The sequence below is a fragment of the Balaenoptera acutorostrata genome, chromosome 16 (genome assembly GCF_949987535.1).
Source record: "Balaenoptera acutorostrata chromosome 16, mBalAcu1.1, whole genome shotgun sequence".
NCBI lineage: Eukaryota > Metazoa > Chordata > Mammalia > Artiodactyla > Balaenopteridae > Balaenoptera > Balaenoptera acutorostrata.
In genome coordinates this window covers 35,578,070-35,595,726 of record NC_080079.1, presented here as the reverse complement: position 1 = coordinate 35,595,726, position 17,657 = coordinate 35,578,070, and the positions used below count along the sequence as shown (strand labels likewise).

The 17,657-nt window shown below is 40.3% G+C and overlaps 1 protein-coding gene across 5 annotated transcripts in view; it reads right to left on the bottom strand.

Annotated features, from left to right (window-relative positions):
* CPEB3 (cytoplasmic polyadenylation element binding protein 3) overlaps positions 1-17,657 on the bottom strand; it is a 184,615-nt gene that overhangs the window by 32,734 nt on the left and 134,224 nt on the right. For all 5 annotated transcript variants that reach the window (XM_057530627.1, XM_057530629.1, XM_057530630.1 and 2 more), the window contains 2 exons: positions 15,767-15,885; positions 2,588-2,702 (listed from right to left, as the gene is read on the bottom strand). In XM_057530627.1, coding sequence (XP_057386610.1) covers positions 2,588-2,702; positions 15,767-15,885 — 234 coding nt within the window. The remainder of the gene's footprint in view (positions 1-2,587; positions 2,703-15,766; positions 15,886-17,657) is intronic.

The window sequence follows — 17,657 nt, the reverse complement described above, 5'->3', positions numbered from 1 at the left end:
TTTGAGAATCATTATGTTAAGGAGTATAATTTAGCATCCAATTAACTGAGTTAGTATTTTATTCATACATTTCTCATTTTCTTCTGTTCTGAAATCTTTGATTCCGTAGATGATGACCTGTTCAACATCATAGTGGGATGTCCATTCAGTGTGGCATAATGTGCATTTTCTCAGTGCCAGTAACACAGTGCGTGCTCAATACGTGTTTATTATTCAAGTGAACTGCACTGTATTCAATTTAAGATTGTCTAGCAAAGTCAAAATGAATTCTTTTAAAAACAGTCTTCTATTCCAAGACACACACCAATCCACAAAGCTCAGTGTGTTCCAAAGAAAACTAATTCTATGCACAGGGATAAAAGCTGCAGATGTTAACTCTTTTCATCTAGATTACATGGCCTCCAATCTGGAAGTCCTGGATAGACAGAGTAAAATTCTAAGATGCTAATGTAGATTGTTTAGCCTTCTAGAAACTAGCTACACTTATAGGAGGTGCTTGCATGGGGGAACATTGCCATTAGACCAAGTGACTGTAGATTACTAGCCAATAATGGCAAAAACAAAATTTTAAAACAAAAAAATTTAGCTTACGTTAAAAAAAAGAACTTTGAAATTTACAAAATATGTACTATCTAGGCAGGGAACACAAAATCCCATTTCTGACTAGATAACTAAACATAATTCTTGTTTAACCCTAGAACTTGCAGCATATTATAGACACAGAATGTTAAAGAAAGAATATAATTTAGCATCTTGGGTTTCCTGTCTTGCAGTGTCAGTGTGATCATAAGAACAGTGTGAAAAATAGATCATCACAAGATTTATAGAGAGAAAAGGATATAGAGGCCCACACCTATCCTTCCAAATCATTTAAACAGAAAGAATAAAGAGTGACTAATAAAAAAGGGAATTTAGTTTATAAACTATTATGTCTGTGACTTAAAAATAGACATAAGAGGTCAAAGCCAGTTCTGTTATTTTTACAACTGTGGGAACTTTTCTTTCAGAAATTTGTTTTTCAGATTCCCAGCTAAGAAAAAAGGAGAGGGGCTGAGATATTAAAACTAATTTGTGCTTGTATTTAGTTGCAGAAAAGAACAGCTAGAATACTAGCAATGAATGTCCATTTTTGTAGAATCCATTTGCAGTTAAAACACTATCAAAGGGGATTTTTCTCCCTCTCCACTCCTAAACACACCACCAGTTAGAAAAAGCCAGGAATATTACACAGTGCCCCCACCCACATTTTTTTTTTTAAAGCACAAGCTGTTTAGAAACAAAGGGCTGCATTGGCCCTCATCTCATAATGCTGTTCACGTTCGAGTTAGCCCTGCTTAGACTTTATTTTCTGACAGCAGATAAAGGGAGAAGCATCTCTGCTGTTTTGCTTTCCTTCTCTGGGCAGGTTTTCCATGAGAATGAGAAAAAGACCCAGTGATGCTTGACTTTCTGAAGTACCATAAAATTACAAACTCCACAGTCATAATTAATATGTTTTAAAGTCCTTCAAAATGGAATTACGAATACATCTTTGTACAGACCTAAAACTTATCTTTTAGGAGTAGATTGGAGTTGAGATTTGAATAAATATGTTAGAAATGTTGAGGAACATTCAGAATTAAGAAGTCCCCAAAGTCATAGAGCCAAAGAGCTGTAGGTACATTTTACAATTCTGTTTCACAACTTGATTTTAATGACCTCTGCTTTTTCTTTTACTTTTTAAGTAGAACTAAGTCTACTTGCTTACACTGAAGTAGAGATAACACTGTCCTTTTTGCTACTACAGTGGCAACAGCTACCTTATTTTTTCATCTTATTTAAAAAAAAATAAACAACTATTTTAAGCACTTTGAAAACTTTGTTCTTACAAATAATTTTATTATATTCCACAGGCAATCACACTAATCCACAACCAGTTAGATTTGTCTTTGGATTTAAATATTGAAGTCATCAGCACAGCATCACTTCAAATGCCCCAGTCAATAATGATTCTGCCCAATCCCAGAAGGCACAATTATTTCATCATTGGAAAGGTACTTAAAAAACAAAAAACAGGGGAGCTTTCAAGAAGTCAAAATAAAGATGCTCAAATACATACCTCACTTTTCAAAGTACGTAAGAAAAAATAGGAACCTGTTTCACTTGGGAAAAGTTCAGTTTGATTCCCAGTGACACAATTTCTAGCAGTTGTTTGGTTCCTCACTGACTAAGTGGACACACAGCTGCACTGGACAGATTTCTGATGGGGTGACTTCTTTTTCTGTCATATATAACAATGCTAACTGGCATAAGAGTGCACACTGCCAAATGTATTGTTATTATTTTAAAAATAATCGGTTGAATAGGGAGGCACTAATTAGAATTCATCCCTCTGAAATAACAATTTAATGAAATTCACTCTTGTACCATAAGAAAATACAACATCTTGGGAGAAAACATTTAAGGGTCAGCTCAGTGAAACTGACCTGACAGCCTTCTTTTTGGAGATTGTGCATAGCTGACCAGAAACCTAGAAAATATTGAAGACTAAACACATTGGGGATTTTGTTGTTGCTTTTGTTGTTGTGGTGTTACTATTTCCACTCACCAGCTCGAAGGGGTCGTGGAACTCCCCCAACAAAGATAGTTTTTCTGGGGTCCAAAGGCTGAGAACCATCCATTACAAAGTCACTGTCACTTAGGTTCCATGGTCGAATTTGCACCTGAAAAAAAGTTGTTTACTTGGTCCTTACTTCATTTCCATCAACCCCAAATGAGAATAAGGTGACTAAAGACAAACCCACTGATTTGTGCATTTTACAACATACACAACCCAAACAAAATCCAGTTTTTAGTTAATGTAATCTGCATTAAGTGGCTTTCCATAGAACTCTTGGGGAATCTACTTACAGGTATTAGACTCAACACTCTAGACATATGCCATGAAACCTTCAGAAACCACCTGTGGTTTAAAAAAGGGCAGTCTTTTATAGATAGAGTCTGGGTTTTGAATTTTAACACGTTAGACTGTTTATAACCTGTCACATTACAGCACTTAGTTTTTTAAGAGCTCACCTAAAGAGGGACAGGAACATTGGGAATATTTTCTAAAAATTATCCATATGTCTGGCTTTTAAATGATCACCCCCTAAAATTAAAACATTTCTCTTTCAGCAATATGATTTAACACAGTTTAACACTTATCAAGTTAGCACACAATTACCAGCAATATCAAATACTGAAGGTCACAGATTTATCGACTTTTGGTTGATCTGATTTTCCTAAACAAGTCTGGTTAAATAAAGGTAAGCCTAGAAATTGAAGCAAATTTTCAAAGAGTAGAAAAAGAAATCTCTATGACATATTTCTAACTGGTAATGTCTCTTCACTGGGACTCTGACTTCCTGCCCATAGTTTACACTGTTTTACCATTATCATATAAAATAAGGTATTCCATCAGAATCGTAACCTTAAAACATAATCCTTTCAATCCATAACCGAACAAAACAAAAAAAGCACAAAAAACCCTCTCATACCGAAAGGCCAGTTTCAGCACTGCCTGAAAACCAACCAGTCACTCAGCTGGCCATACGCGCTGGGAAGTGGGCCAGGTATAGAAGCAGAGAAAATAGTGTCGGTCTTTAAGGAACACCCCTCTCCTTTCCCCTCATCGATTAGGACAGGAAACGAAACAGCTGAATTTTCATTTTCTTAGTATCAACAAAATTCTTCTTTTGCCCCATTACTCAACCAACAACACAATGCAAGGAAACACATATGATAATTTCTTATGTGGCCTGGCTATCTATATCCAGGAGTACTCCTATTTGAAAGGTAGTAAATCTGCCAATTACACTTTCAAAACATCTTGGGTCAACTCTAACACTGGCATCGCTCAGTTAGAAGCAGGCTACACGTTCCTTATGATTGTTACAAAATGTACCCCCCCGTCCCGCAGCTTTTTGGGCTTTTATGACACAGTTGCCTTCACCAGTTAGCCAGAAGCCATAAAATCTCCACTTCTTCCCTAGACCCTAAAACCTTGGACCTGTTTGTAATTCTGTTAACACCCAGGCATCTGCTCTACCTTTATCACTTAAAAAAAAAAAAAATCCAGTTCTTTCCTTGTAAAATTTGGTCTGTTTGACTAAATTATCGTTCCCTTGACATTTACCACAAAGGCAGATTCACCAATACCATAAAACACCACTTTCAAATGCCTTCATGAGGGCCCATTATTAATTTTTAATTAAAAACACAATGTCCTGACTCTAAGAAAAAGGACTCTAATGTCACCTAAAAAAAAAAAAAAAAAAAAAAGTAGGGCAAATCTTTTTCTACACAGAGCCCTCTCTTCTTCTAGTCTCATCCTTTATTAAGTAGTTAAGGCAGCTTCAGGACCAGGTAATTCCATTAACTTTATGATAACTGAGTTTGCTCATATGGCTCACAAATGAAAACAATTCCTGTGTAGTATCCATAGTGTTCTGGTTTCATTTAATCAAAAGTACAGAAAATGTAGCCTTGTACAATAGCTGGAGGTTACTGCTGCTCAAAAGAACTCTGCAGACGATCTCAAACCTGCCTGTTGAGAGTCTTCATTGCTGCCTCTTCTTCCCTCTGACACCCTCCCCACCCCTTCATTACATCACACACAACCCATTCCCTTACCCTATTCTTGGTAAAAAATACAGGAAGAGGACTAGGGAGACAGTAATGGTTAATCCTATTCACAAAACCCACATTTCCCAGCTGCCACCACAGGACAGCTCCTCAGAGCTCACACCACTGCGGATTCAGAGAAAAGTCAACACAGGCCAACATCAGTACACTCTAAGAGCTAAGCAAAGAGTAATACTGTGGTTCTGTTTGCACTGAGAAGTTCCATTCACACTCGGGTTTCTCTCTGAAATATAAGACCATTCTCACACAGGCATGTTCTCCATCTTCTAAGGTTTATTCTCAGGGTCTAATATCCATGTTCTATCTTTCTGACTTACTCTTTGAAAAAAAAAATATATACATGTTTCTCTACTCTTTTAATCCCATACTTTATAAGCTGGCTCAGATATTTTGTAGAAGGGGTAGAATATAAGTAAAAGAACTGTTTCTTTATTATCTTTATTTCTTTAATAATTATTTTTGAGAAAGGATGAAATTAGATCTCTGTCCTAATTCAACATAAACTTTCCCTGGCAAGACAGCTTTTACATACATAGGGATTACTGTGTGTGTGTGTGTGTGTGTGTGTGTGTGTGTGTGTGTGTGTGTGTGTGTGTGTGTGTGTGTGTGTGTGTGTGTATAACAACTCTTGCAGGACGTTGTCAAATAGGCTATACTGGGCAGTAAAAGCCACAACATCCTAAGGACGAGGATAAGGTGAAGAATGGTGAAGATTACCTTAAATGAGCCTGACATGGTTTCAACACTACCTCCTGAAGAAACCTGACCACATTTGATTACAAAGGTGACTCTAGAAAGAGGCTATCTGGGAGGGAGCACCCACTAGCCCTTTGGCCATGCCATGACCTTACAGCAAGGGTTACACAAAAACAAATGTCTGTAGAGCCAGACAGGCAACATAAACATGTCAAGCTACCAGGACAACGGTTAGTAGGCAGGCAGTGACACAATGGAGTAAACCACTCCTTTTATTTATTTTTTAAAATTTTATTTTCTATTGGAGCATAGTTGATTAACAATGTTGTATTAGTTTCAGGTGTACAGCAAAGTGATTTAGTTACACATATACATGTATCTATTCTTTTTCAAATTCTTTTCCCATTTAGGTTATTACAGAATACTGAGCAGAGTTCCCTGTGCTATACAGTAGGTCCTTGTTGGTTACCTATTTTAAATGTAGCAGTGTTAAACCACTCTTTTTAAAGGAAGCAGACACCTCTCAGCTCCAGCTAGTAGTTAGCATTTGCGAATGTGTTGTCAGACTTTTCCATTTCTCAAAAGTAGCTAGAAATTCAGATTTTTATATAAAACTTCAAGATTTTTGAATGTTGGGAACTAATTCAAATGTATAAAGTCACCTGTACACGCTAGACAAAACTACCTGCAGGCCAGATCTATCCTGTGGGCCCCAGTCTGTGATCTCTGGTTAGAAAGGTTTAGTTACCACACAGCTCCTCACAATGGAATGTTTTATTGCATAAACAATTATGAGACAAAATTTAAAAATGGTTTTTCTTTAGTGTCTTTTTTAAGCATGTATTCCTGTGGAAGTTCTTGTCAGGACCATAAACCTACTTTTAGCTGAATTATTTGTCTTCTAAATTTTTATCTCCTTAATTAATAATTGGCTTTGTATAACTGCTTATCTCCAAAGGCAAAATCTTTTTAAGGATAAAGGCAAAAACCAAACATAAAGCTTGGTAGTATAAATATACCAATTTATACCATCAAGTGACTTCAACAGCCATCAAGAAATCTAAAAGAACATAACATTAATATGTAATAGCAACAGTTAGTACTCAAAGCACTAATTTTTCTTTTCAAGGTTTCCCAAAGTGTGTTCTGTGAAGTGCAGATCCCTAGGGTTCTTCTGTCAGAAAAGCAGTGTTTAGGAAAAAGTTACAAACTTCCTTCTTGGAGCTTCACAGCACACACTGGTGTATATTAATTAAAGGCTCTAAGAAGTTCTACAGGAAATGAATCTATTCAAATGTTGTTTAAGCCAGCATTTCCAAAATTACTTCCATGGAACCTATTTTCTTTGCATAACACCTATTAATGTCCACACTTTGGGTAATACTGCCCTATTATATCTTACTTTTAGTATGTATCAAAATATGGCATAATAAGGTTGAACTAATTGAACAAAACATCATAGAAACTTCACTCCAATCAAAGCCTTTTCCTCACTTATTTCCTGCTATTGCTCTCAAAGAGTTAACTAAAATTTCATCCTGGTTAAAACTGAAAGTCATTAATAGGGATAGGATTAGGCTAATTTCTAGGAAAAAAATTTAAGAAATGCAATAGAGGTCACTTATTTTGACAGGATGCTACAAGATAACATCATTTCCTAAAAAGATAATTTCACTGACAATTTGCAAAAGCCTCTAAGTTAAAATTAAATATAAAATGCATTTTTATTGTATCTTTAATAACAGCATAAGAGAAAACATACAGTTTTAGTAAGAACAGTCTTAAACACAAGCCTTAGGACTTCAAGTTTCTGAACAAGACCAAATCTCCCTATAGCTCTAGAATTCTCTCAGTTTAGACCACTAAACTACCAGTCAATAATGTTATCTTGAGCTCATTTTAAACATCTCACCCTATATGCGGTCTGGTGCTCTCCTTAGGTTACAAACATCTACCTCAGGAAGGGTCTACTGCACAGTGCCTTCCTTTTCATTTGTTGGGCTCAAGGCAGCTCCAAAAAGCAACCAAACTGTTCAGAGTCAACAGTGCAATCCGGTGGCTAGTTCAGGAAATCACCTGACCAAATCCCCCTTCCCTGCCATTTGATCTCTTTCCCACAAATTATCCATAAAGCTCATGGCTCAGCATCCCCCCAACTCCACTCCATTTCCTTTTTCCTCTTTTCAACACTCTTCAAACTCCTACTCAAGCTCTTCAGGAAAAGGTCTCCATTTTTCTCTCCCTAATCCTACAATCCTTTCAATGTACATGAATCAGAAAAACAATAGTGCAGAACCATCAGGACTGCTCTCCCCAGTGAGCAGCAGCATCCCGGCTCTTCTGACAACCAGGATGAGTCAGCTAAACCGAGGGCCGCTGATACAGCTGCAACAGCGCGGCTGCAGTGGCAATGAACTCACACCCACCCCAGCTGTCAGCAATTCTATTTTAAGAATCCCAGACCTCACAGAATGACTGGAGTGCCCCACAGTATCACAAATAAACTAGTCTGTGGTTTGTGAGGCATCTTTATCTCTTCCATGTGTAAGGGGTTGTTTTATTATTATAACCACCAAAACTAATAGCCATAACAGCAATAACTGTGGTTTGGACTCTTCAAAGTATATTCACATTTGGTATCTCATGTCAACCTAATTTTCACCACATAGCTCCCGAACAAACGGCTCAGCCACCTTTGTGGAGTTGAGATGCTACCTATGATTCTCAAATGCTGCCTTCCATCCAATAGAGAGGAAAAGAAGATGCCCTCCCTGTATCTTCTGCGGTAAGTGGCCAGAAAGAAACTTAACATCTGCTCAGAGTCATTGGCCTTGATAAGACTTCTGTATCCTGGGCAGCTCTGGGGCCTCCAGGCAGAACTCCATTGGGACTCAAAGCAAAAAGCTCTCACTCTCACACTAAGACTATTCCTCAGATACCAGTAGATCACAGGCCCCAAAGAACCTCAGCAAAATAGCCTGGATTCTTCTTAGACAGGAAGCCGAAAGTAACCCTGGGAAATTCTCTTACGCTCTCCCAGGATGCTCCACACCCACCACCAGCATCAAGAAACACTGCAGGTACAAAAAGGAAATTGCTGCCATCCACACCAGGCTACACAGCCTGATGCACGGAAACCACAGGCTTACAGCCCCACAGGGAACTTCAGTTACTGTTGAACAATTCAGATAACACTCTGTATACTGTTGCATAAGGGCACCCAGTACAAAAACAGAGCGTGCATAAACTGTGCCCCCAAGATGGTGATGTACATCCTTGCTCTATGCTTGATATAATAAAGCCACTATCAATTAGATGCTATGATTAATACCCGTACTTAAAACCGTAAGATTCAAGGAAACATCTTCCCTCTAAAGGCCTTCCAGACTCCCTCAGGAACACCTGACCACTTTGCTTTTGAGCCACCCCACCTCAACTACCGTCTATAATGCGTCCATCATAGCACCTGTGACTCCTTACTCCACTTACTATTCACTTGGCTATTTCCCTCCATTGGACTCTGGGGGCCTCTAAGGCTGAGACCATATCTCTGTGTGGGTCCCAACTGCCCAGCACAGCACCCAACCCTTAGTGAGTGCTCTGTGCTCCTCAGCGTGCTGGTGAATTAACGAAGGTTTTCCCGAGGGGCAGACAGTTGTGCTGTAAGAACTTGTCCAGCAGCTGCCCCTCTATAGCTCCCCAATCACTCTCCTCACTCCACTGAAAGCTACCTTCTAGAGGCATGGAAATACACTGTGTCTGGTCACCAGTGGGTACGGGGCCAGGGCTTGGGCCTAATCAGTGCAAATTTCTGATGCCACTAGGTGACGCACGCGGGGATCAGAATTACCTAGTGCTCATCGTCACTTCTGATATTCCCGCATCACTTAGAAAGTATAAGCGTGACAGATGATTCCCTTTTGAAAGAAAGAAGAAACGAGCACTTTTGGGCACCTACACTGCACCACTGTGCTAGGCATTTTACATACACTGTCACATTTAAACTCACCGTAACTGTTATGCTGTAAAAATTATCTCTACTTTAAAAACAAGGAAACTAAGGCTCAGAAGTGTGACGTCAACTCAGGACCGAAACCCAAGTTTATCTGACCCCGAGTCTACAGACACTCTTTCCACTGCAACGATGCTGTGTGCCTGCAAGACTCCCTGTCCTCCAGGCTGCTGGCCACCAGCTCTGCTTCCCAAGAGTCTCCTGGAAAAGCCAAAACGCATTTTTATTTGTGAATGATTCACCTCTCTCTTCTTTCCAATCTCATCTGGCCCATTTTCAACGCATTAAGAAATGACCCATAGACTCTTCTTAAAGTTACTAAACAAAACTAGCAGTTAGAAAAGCTCAAATATGATTTGGCAATGAAACTGGCTATTTTAACTTCTAGGTTCATAGCCTCAGGCACTCTTGCACCGCAGCCAGACAATTTTGTCCAATGTCTACATAAATGTGTATTTTCAGTTCCATGGCGCTAGGGCAAGGATGTTGTCACTGGCATGCCGATCACTCAAACTCTTGAGAGGAATGTACACATAAAAGTTCACGTTACCTAAGTTTTTCCTGGGAAGAAGCCTATTCTTTGAGTGAGCTTCATGAAATACTAATTCCACCAGAATCTTCACAAGTATAATCCCCAAAGAGGTATATAATATGCTGGATTAAACAATATTACACACATTTATTTATTGCAAAACTCCTCAGAACTTTCATATATCAATGTTTCCCAAATGTTCTTGGCTATGGAATCTTTAATTAAAGGAGAAAATGGATATAAAATGTACAAAGTAAGTGCTCAATAAGGGACACCTATTATTATTAAGAGCAAACCTGTCAATGATCCTCTCAAGAGACCAGTGTTTTGATGAGACAAGCGTTCTTCAGAACACACTTTGGAAAACACTGACTACGATCCCTTAGGGGATGGTATTGGCTATTTAGTCCCCTGGTTACCATTTTGTACACTGGAACTGCAGCATCTTTTAGACCTCCCTAGAAAGGAATAACAGCTTCCAAAGACTCAGCACTAAGAAACTCTGGACCCATTTGCAAAATCAGAGATTCATGGAGAAAAAAAAATAAGACTTATTATGAATAGGAGGTACTGCTCTCATTTTAAAGGAGGAATTCTTTCTTTGGAGAAGTTCTTAAGATGGGAGGTGCCCAAAGCATGAATTTAGACCAAGGAACAAATAAATAAATCAAGAAGATTAGAAGTGCTAAAGATTTCCAAGGTGGGATATGACACAAAACCAGATTTGATTGAGCCAAGATAAAATTATAGTTATTGTCTTAGGGGGTAGCAGGTGGGCAATGAAAGAGTTTGAGTAAATATACCACAAACCCAAGGACTGAGGCCATCAATCAAGACTGCCCTACAAGCCCCTACCTGTTTTTCCCAATTTAATTTCCCTCTACTCCCTTTCATATATTTGTGTTCCATCCTAAGTGTTCTGCATTCATACCACACAATTTCTCATTTCTGTGTTCACACTGTTGCCTTTTTCCAAAATGTCTATTCCCCCACACCTCCATACTTCTCCTGGCCAATCTCCAAATTCTCTTCATCCTTCAAGACCTCGTTTAAATGACACTTCATCCAAGAAGCTTTCTTTCATCACTCCTGGTATGTATAAACTGTCCAAAGTGCTTAATCTACATCTTACCTCGTTGTATTCGTTATTTTTCTTAATTTCACAAATATTTGAGAACCTCTTATGCACCAGGCTCTACAGATTTGTCTATTTATACACTTGTTTTATCTATTCATTATATTATTAAGTTTTTGAACACAGGATTTTATGTCTGGTTCAAAATAAGTTCTGATTCATAGTAACCAATACTAAAGCCTTGCACATAGTAGGCACTCAAATGTGGTTTGAAGGAAGAAAGGAAGGCACAGCATTTTTAAAAGCTGTATGTGGGCTGGAGAGAGCTTAAATCCTAGGCAAAACGATCCAGCCTATTTTTGTAACTAAAAAAAGTGATGAAAAATGCTAGAGATTCCTCTGATATATAAATGGGGGTAGGAGACACTGGAATGACAGACAGATTAGACAGATTTAAAAATTAAAGAATTAAACCAGCCTCTATTTCCAGCTTCCTTTTTTTTCCACAATTTTTTTTTTTTTTAATTTTTGTCTTTCTAGTTTTAAGTGGATGACCTGAGCAATAACCTAAGAATTCACCTTACATAAGACACTTCAGTTCGGTAAGACAGTTTTAAAATATATAGCAAAGTCAATCTGTCATGTGTTAGAATATTTATAAATTGTGATTGTGCTATAAATTGTAAGGGGGAGGAATTAGGAAACTTTTCTGATACTCCTTTCAAGGTGTTTGCTATCCCACATCTCTGGCCAAAGTGTTCTAGAAGTTAAGAACCATAACATCTCCTTCCTCACCTCCTTTTCAAGGTTACTCTTTTCAGCCCCTCAATCTGTTAGACCCTCTTAGGTTTCCTCATCTATCAGTCCGCTGTCTTGAACCTTCAGGTTCAGCCTATTTATACATTCAAAAAGTAGAGTTCCCTTAACAAGAGGGACCACTGTCACAATGGCTGCCTGCTTTACTGGAAGCATGGACAAGAACATAGCTATCCTCTGGGACGCCTGGGACATCTGAGCTATGGAACTCCTCTTGTTGGAGGAGGGGGGAAAAAAATCACAGATCTAGAGGCTTTGCAATTACTCCTACTCTTGCCAATGTGTCTTTCATTCTTTAAGACTGAGGGGTCCTCTACTCAACACCCTGTAATGGCTTATATGGGAAAAGAATCTAAAAAAGAGTGGATATATGTATATGTATAACTGATTCACTTTGTGGTACATCTGAAACCAACACAACATTGTAAATCAACTATATGCCAATAAAAATTATTAAAAAAAAAAAGACTGGGGGGCGGTCAATTAATCAGGCCATAAATACAGTTTCTTTTGCCATCTTTCAGGATCAGACCTATATATAGAATAGTCTGAGTGGAGTCATCTAAAGAAAGGTAATCACTGACCAAAAATATAACTACCTGAAATCCACTAAGTATGGATTCATTTGAGTTAAAAAACAAACATGATCTTAGAAAGGATAAGTGAGAGGGAACCTTTCTATCAGGCGCTGTATTAGGAAAACCATGTGATTAACCTAATCCACACAAAGGGAGTGGGGGGTTGATTTGGGGGAAAGGGAGAGGGCAAAGGACAGAAAATCTGTGAGGTCACTTTAGAACATGGTGTATATTTCCAAGGAGAAATTCAGGGAGGATTGGAGAGAACTAAACAACAGAATGAGGGCACTAAGATCCTGAAAGGTAGCCAAGCTAAGAAGTAGAAAAAACCAGAAAGAGCCACAGCTCAGAAGGTTTGGTGAATGAGCTCTAGAGGCTGACTTTACCTTGAGCTATTGCCCAGGTCCTTATTTACTCCCAAAGGTTCAACCCAGCTCTCACTGTCTGTGGGAGCATCCAAAATGAGGTGGAATGTACCGAAACCTGGTAGGGAAGTGTGGCCAAATGAGCCCGGGAGTGGAAGATGTGGAGCTGAAGCCAAGAAAGAGAAGGTTTCAAAAATAGAGCCAAAAAGAGCCAGAACCCAAAATGGGATCCAGTTCATTAGAATTACAGGTATTTGGGGACTTCTATGTTTCCCATCCTAAGTTTTATTTAAATTGTTTATGCTGGAAATTCTGAGTATGCCTGGGTCAAAGAAATACGTGATCAGCAGCCACCATTCAGAATTCACCAAGCTCCAATAAAACTGCTTCACTTGAGCTCAGAAAATGGGAACTGCAATAAGGCAGAAATTTGTAGAAACACAAACAATGAAAGTTAGTTTCCCCTATAAACATTTCCGAAACAGATGATTACACTAATTAATTTCAAAAGTCCTTCAAGCCAAGGGTAATACACGTTTGGAGTGAAAACACTCAACAGTACTGGTGTCGCCTCCATACCACCTCCGCCTGCAACCACCACTGCTCATCCCCTCTCACAAGACGTCCAGCCCTGGTGTGAGCTTGCCCTGACAGAACATATGACCCACCTCCTCCCACACAGCCAGTGACATGGCCCTTCCAAGGTACACAAGCCCCATCTGCTCACTTCCAGACTCCTCCCCTCAATTCAACAGCTTCTTAATCTACTCTGGGTGTAACTATCTCAGTATGTACCTCTACCCCTCTGTCGTTTTACAGATACGAACATATTTCAAATCCTCTCCTACAGTGCATGACCAGCCCCACCTTAACCCTTTTGAGCTCACTCCCACTCCCACTGATGTGTCAGTGGCAGAGACTCTCTGGAGGCTGACCATTTTCCTTTGACATCTGACCCTGCCAAACTGGGCTCAGTCTGTCTAATTTCATATTACTCCAAAGAGATGTAGAAGTTATTGCAGCTTTCTTATTATTTTTTCAGAGGAAACACTGCACACTCCCATTCTAGTCAGTCCCCATGTCTCCCTCTTAACACACAGCCTCTCTACACTGTTTAAATTAAGACGAAAGTTAACAAAGGCTCCCTACTCTTTTTCCCAGCCTGCTATTTTCTACTGTTTTCCTATACAGCTACCTGTATAGCTACCCTATCCAATGCTGTTAACTGCTGTTATAAAAATTGGGCAATAGCCCCAGATATTGAAAAATTATAGTGATACTTTCAAACTTGCTAAAATCCTTGCCTCTTCCTCTGCATCAATTATTGTACCGTGACTCAGGATCCCCATTGTTTAGTAACTCCCTCTTCTGCTTTACATACTGTAATCTCCCACTTATAGGTGGCCAAGTCCCAGCATCATTTTTTTGCAACCAATTGTAAACCCTGTTCTAGATGCCACCATTCTTTTCAAAAGATGTTACTAGGTAGATAAGCTCTAACCCTGCTCTCCTGAATCCTCTAGCACTATGTAGAACTAATAGCACCATTTGTGCAAGTACCCGACCTCACCAAATGCTTTCACATTCACTTTGTTCTTATCTGAGCCTCTCAACATCCCAGAGAGGAAACATTATTCTTCTCATTTTATAGGTGAGGAAGCCAAGTTGCAGCAAGGATTATGTGACTTATTCAGAGTCAAGTAGATATTTAAATGCTAGAGTCAAGACTCAAACTGGGAACTTTACATCTGACCACAACTCTTTCCCCATACACATTTCTAAGAATAAACCTGGCTGTCAACCAAGCCCAACACCTCTGGTGTAAGGGGATGCTTTAGGCCCCATGACAGATACCTGCCTTGGTCCCTTAGTCCACACCACTAATTTTTACTCTATTTCCCACTCCTAGCATCAAGTCTTGACACACAAACTCACCCCCCTCCCAACCTCCTAAGGATCTTTACTTCTGCCATGTTAACCAAGTTTTTTCTTCTGCTAAACATTCTTGCCCCTTCTCCACTGATAGCCCCTCTGCCAGGAGAAAGGAAGCGGTCTTCCTCTGTTACCTAGTGACTTACACTCTTTGGCTCAGAAACCACAAACTTAACCATAAATTCTGTAGAAGTGTACATTATTTATGATTTTGGGTCCATGTTCTCTGTCCTTCCCCTCCGCTGCCCTATTTGAAGCTATCCCATTTTAGATTATAAGCTCCTGGCCCAGAAGGCTCTATTTAGCCAGCTGTGGGTACCACCCAGCACAATGCCTTGCATTCAAAGGCATATAAACATTGATGATTATGATCGTTTTTTTTTTTTTTTTTTTTTATTTATTTATGGCTGCGTTGGGTCTTCGTTGCTGCACGCAGGCTCTAGTTGCGGCGAGCGGGGGCCACTCCTCACCGCGGTGCGTGGGCTTCTCACTGCAGTGGCTCCTCCCGTTGCAGAGCACGGGCTCTAGGCACACGGGCCTCAGTAGTTGGAACATGCGGGCTCAGTAGTTGTGGCTCGCGGGCTCCAGAGCACAGGCTCAGCGGTTGTGGCGCACGGGCTTAGCTGCTCCGCGGCACGTGGGATCTTCCTGGACCAGGGCCCGAACCCGTGTCCCCTGCACTGGCAGGCGGACCCCCAACCACTGCGCCACCAGGGAAGCCCGATTATGATCTTTTTTAAAAAAATAAATAAATTACTCCTGCCCATGATCTGAAATAATGACAGAAACCAGCTGCCAAAACCACTAAGAGCATTATTTACTTCAATTCAGAGTTTCTGAATAGGAATTAGCATAAAAGAGCCATAAAGTGAAAGACAAGGGCACATTTGTTTACATGTGGTCCCAAAGGTATAAAGCAAAATACTGAGTAATTTGTTATTAGCTTCCCATCAACAGCAGTCCAGCCCTAGTGCGTAGCAAGGTCACCCCGGGTAAGAGGATCCTAGTTTCAGCATTCCCATGACAAGGAGAAGGCGATCAGCTATTCCAATTGCATACATGCTCTGGAAAAGCAACAGCTGGCTGCATATTACTCACCGGTTTATCCTTGATGGTGGGGCTTGACACGCACAGGTACAGTTTCCCGTCTTCTTCTAGGCAGGCATCTATCAAAGCTTGTACTGAGCTCTCCTCCTGGAACAGCAGAAAGGCATAGCCTTGGGGAGAACAAAAACAAAAGGGTGGGGGGAGGAATCAGTAAATTAAACTCAAAGTACCAATTAAAAATTTACCTATTGTTTCACTTTGGCAAATTCTTACTAAAAATCTAAGAACTTGAAGTGGGACACAGGGAAGTAAGAGTCATTGAGACCCTCATGTGTTAGGTACTCATAGACTTTACCTTGTATTGGGTATTACAGGCACTGTATTAGGTACTCATAGACTTTACTTTGATTAATTTCCATAATTACTCAGGGGAGCAAGTTCAGAACACATCTATGGAATTTCCATTAAGTAGGTTTGGTCATCTTTAATGAGAGCAGGCAGACTCACCAATGGCCTGAGCCACAACGGCTCAGGAAACAAGCACCACCTGCCCTCCAGCTTCCACCAAGCTCTAGGCTTGACACATGCTGCAACATGGATGTACCCTGAAACATTATGCTAACTGAAAGGAGCCAGGCACAAAATACCGCATATTATATGGAATGTCCAGAATAGGCAAATCTAGAGAGACAAAAAATAAGATTAGTGGTTGCCTAGGGCTGGGGGAGTGGAGGGAATAGGTACAGTGTTTCTTTTGGGGATGATGAAAATCTTCTAAAATTGATTGTGGTGGTGATTGCATAACTGTGAACATACTGGAAACCACTGAACCGTACATTTTAAATGGGTGAACTGTGAATTATATCTCAACAAAAGTTGTCCAAAAAAAAAAGCTCAACAATAGGCTGATTTGTCTTTATATGTTATATCTGATGGTGATGCTCTGTTTCTTCAAGGATATTCTCCTGTCTCATGGCTGAATACATGATCTGTGAGCGTGGACACGAGCTGCAGGATGTCCACGGACACAGCCAGCTTTGTTCAGTTCAATTCAGTAAGATTTACTGAGCAACTGTTACAAACGAGACACAATCTATGGATTATGAGGAAAACTGAGATGAACGAGACTAGGTTCCAGCTGTCCAGAGACTTATGTGATAGAAGAAACAGGCTTTTAGACAATTAACTTCTCGCTACAAAGCTGAGGGAGATAAACGGAAATGAAAAGTACTATGGGAGCCCAGACAAGCAAGGAATCTGACTTGAGAGAATCAGCAAAGACGTCAAAGAGGACAATAGATGTTCAAGGGGCCAACTGTGGCACTTGCTGCCACACTGGCATTCATGAATGGCAGCTGAGCAAAGGCCCAGGATGAGCTAGTCTAAACCTGAGTATTCAGCTGTTCAACCTCTCTACAATCCCTTCAGCTCTGCTAAGTCTCTCAGCTGTCACCTCCACTCCCAGTCCTGCTACTGACCTCAAAGGAAACCATCACCAATAAGGCTCTCCCCTGGCGCACTGTGTGCCAGGAAGATGTAAGTGGTGAAGAAGGATAAGAACCCCCGTGTTCAGAAGCTTCTCACACATCAAACAAAGATGCTCATCAACTGGCCTAGAAGCAAAGCTCTCTGGAGTCCTGGGCAGCACGTGATGACAGTGGCAGTGGACAGTGAATAATGGGTACTCTTTATCGTCTTTCCCCAACTCCTCGTCTACTATACAGAGCATCCAAGCAAACAGAGTAGGAAAAAGATCAACCATGATGCAGCACACCAGGAGTGGCCAATGCAACAGGCAGAAGCCAATACACAGGGGAAAGCACCACGCCCACAGGAACGGGTATGGAGCTACAAGACGGAGGCTGCCTAGATGGCAGGACCCAGAGCTGTTTTCTGGGCTTTGCTCCCAGGCTAGATGGGTCAAAGGATGCAGCAGATGGCC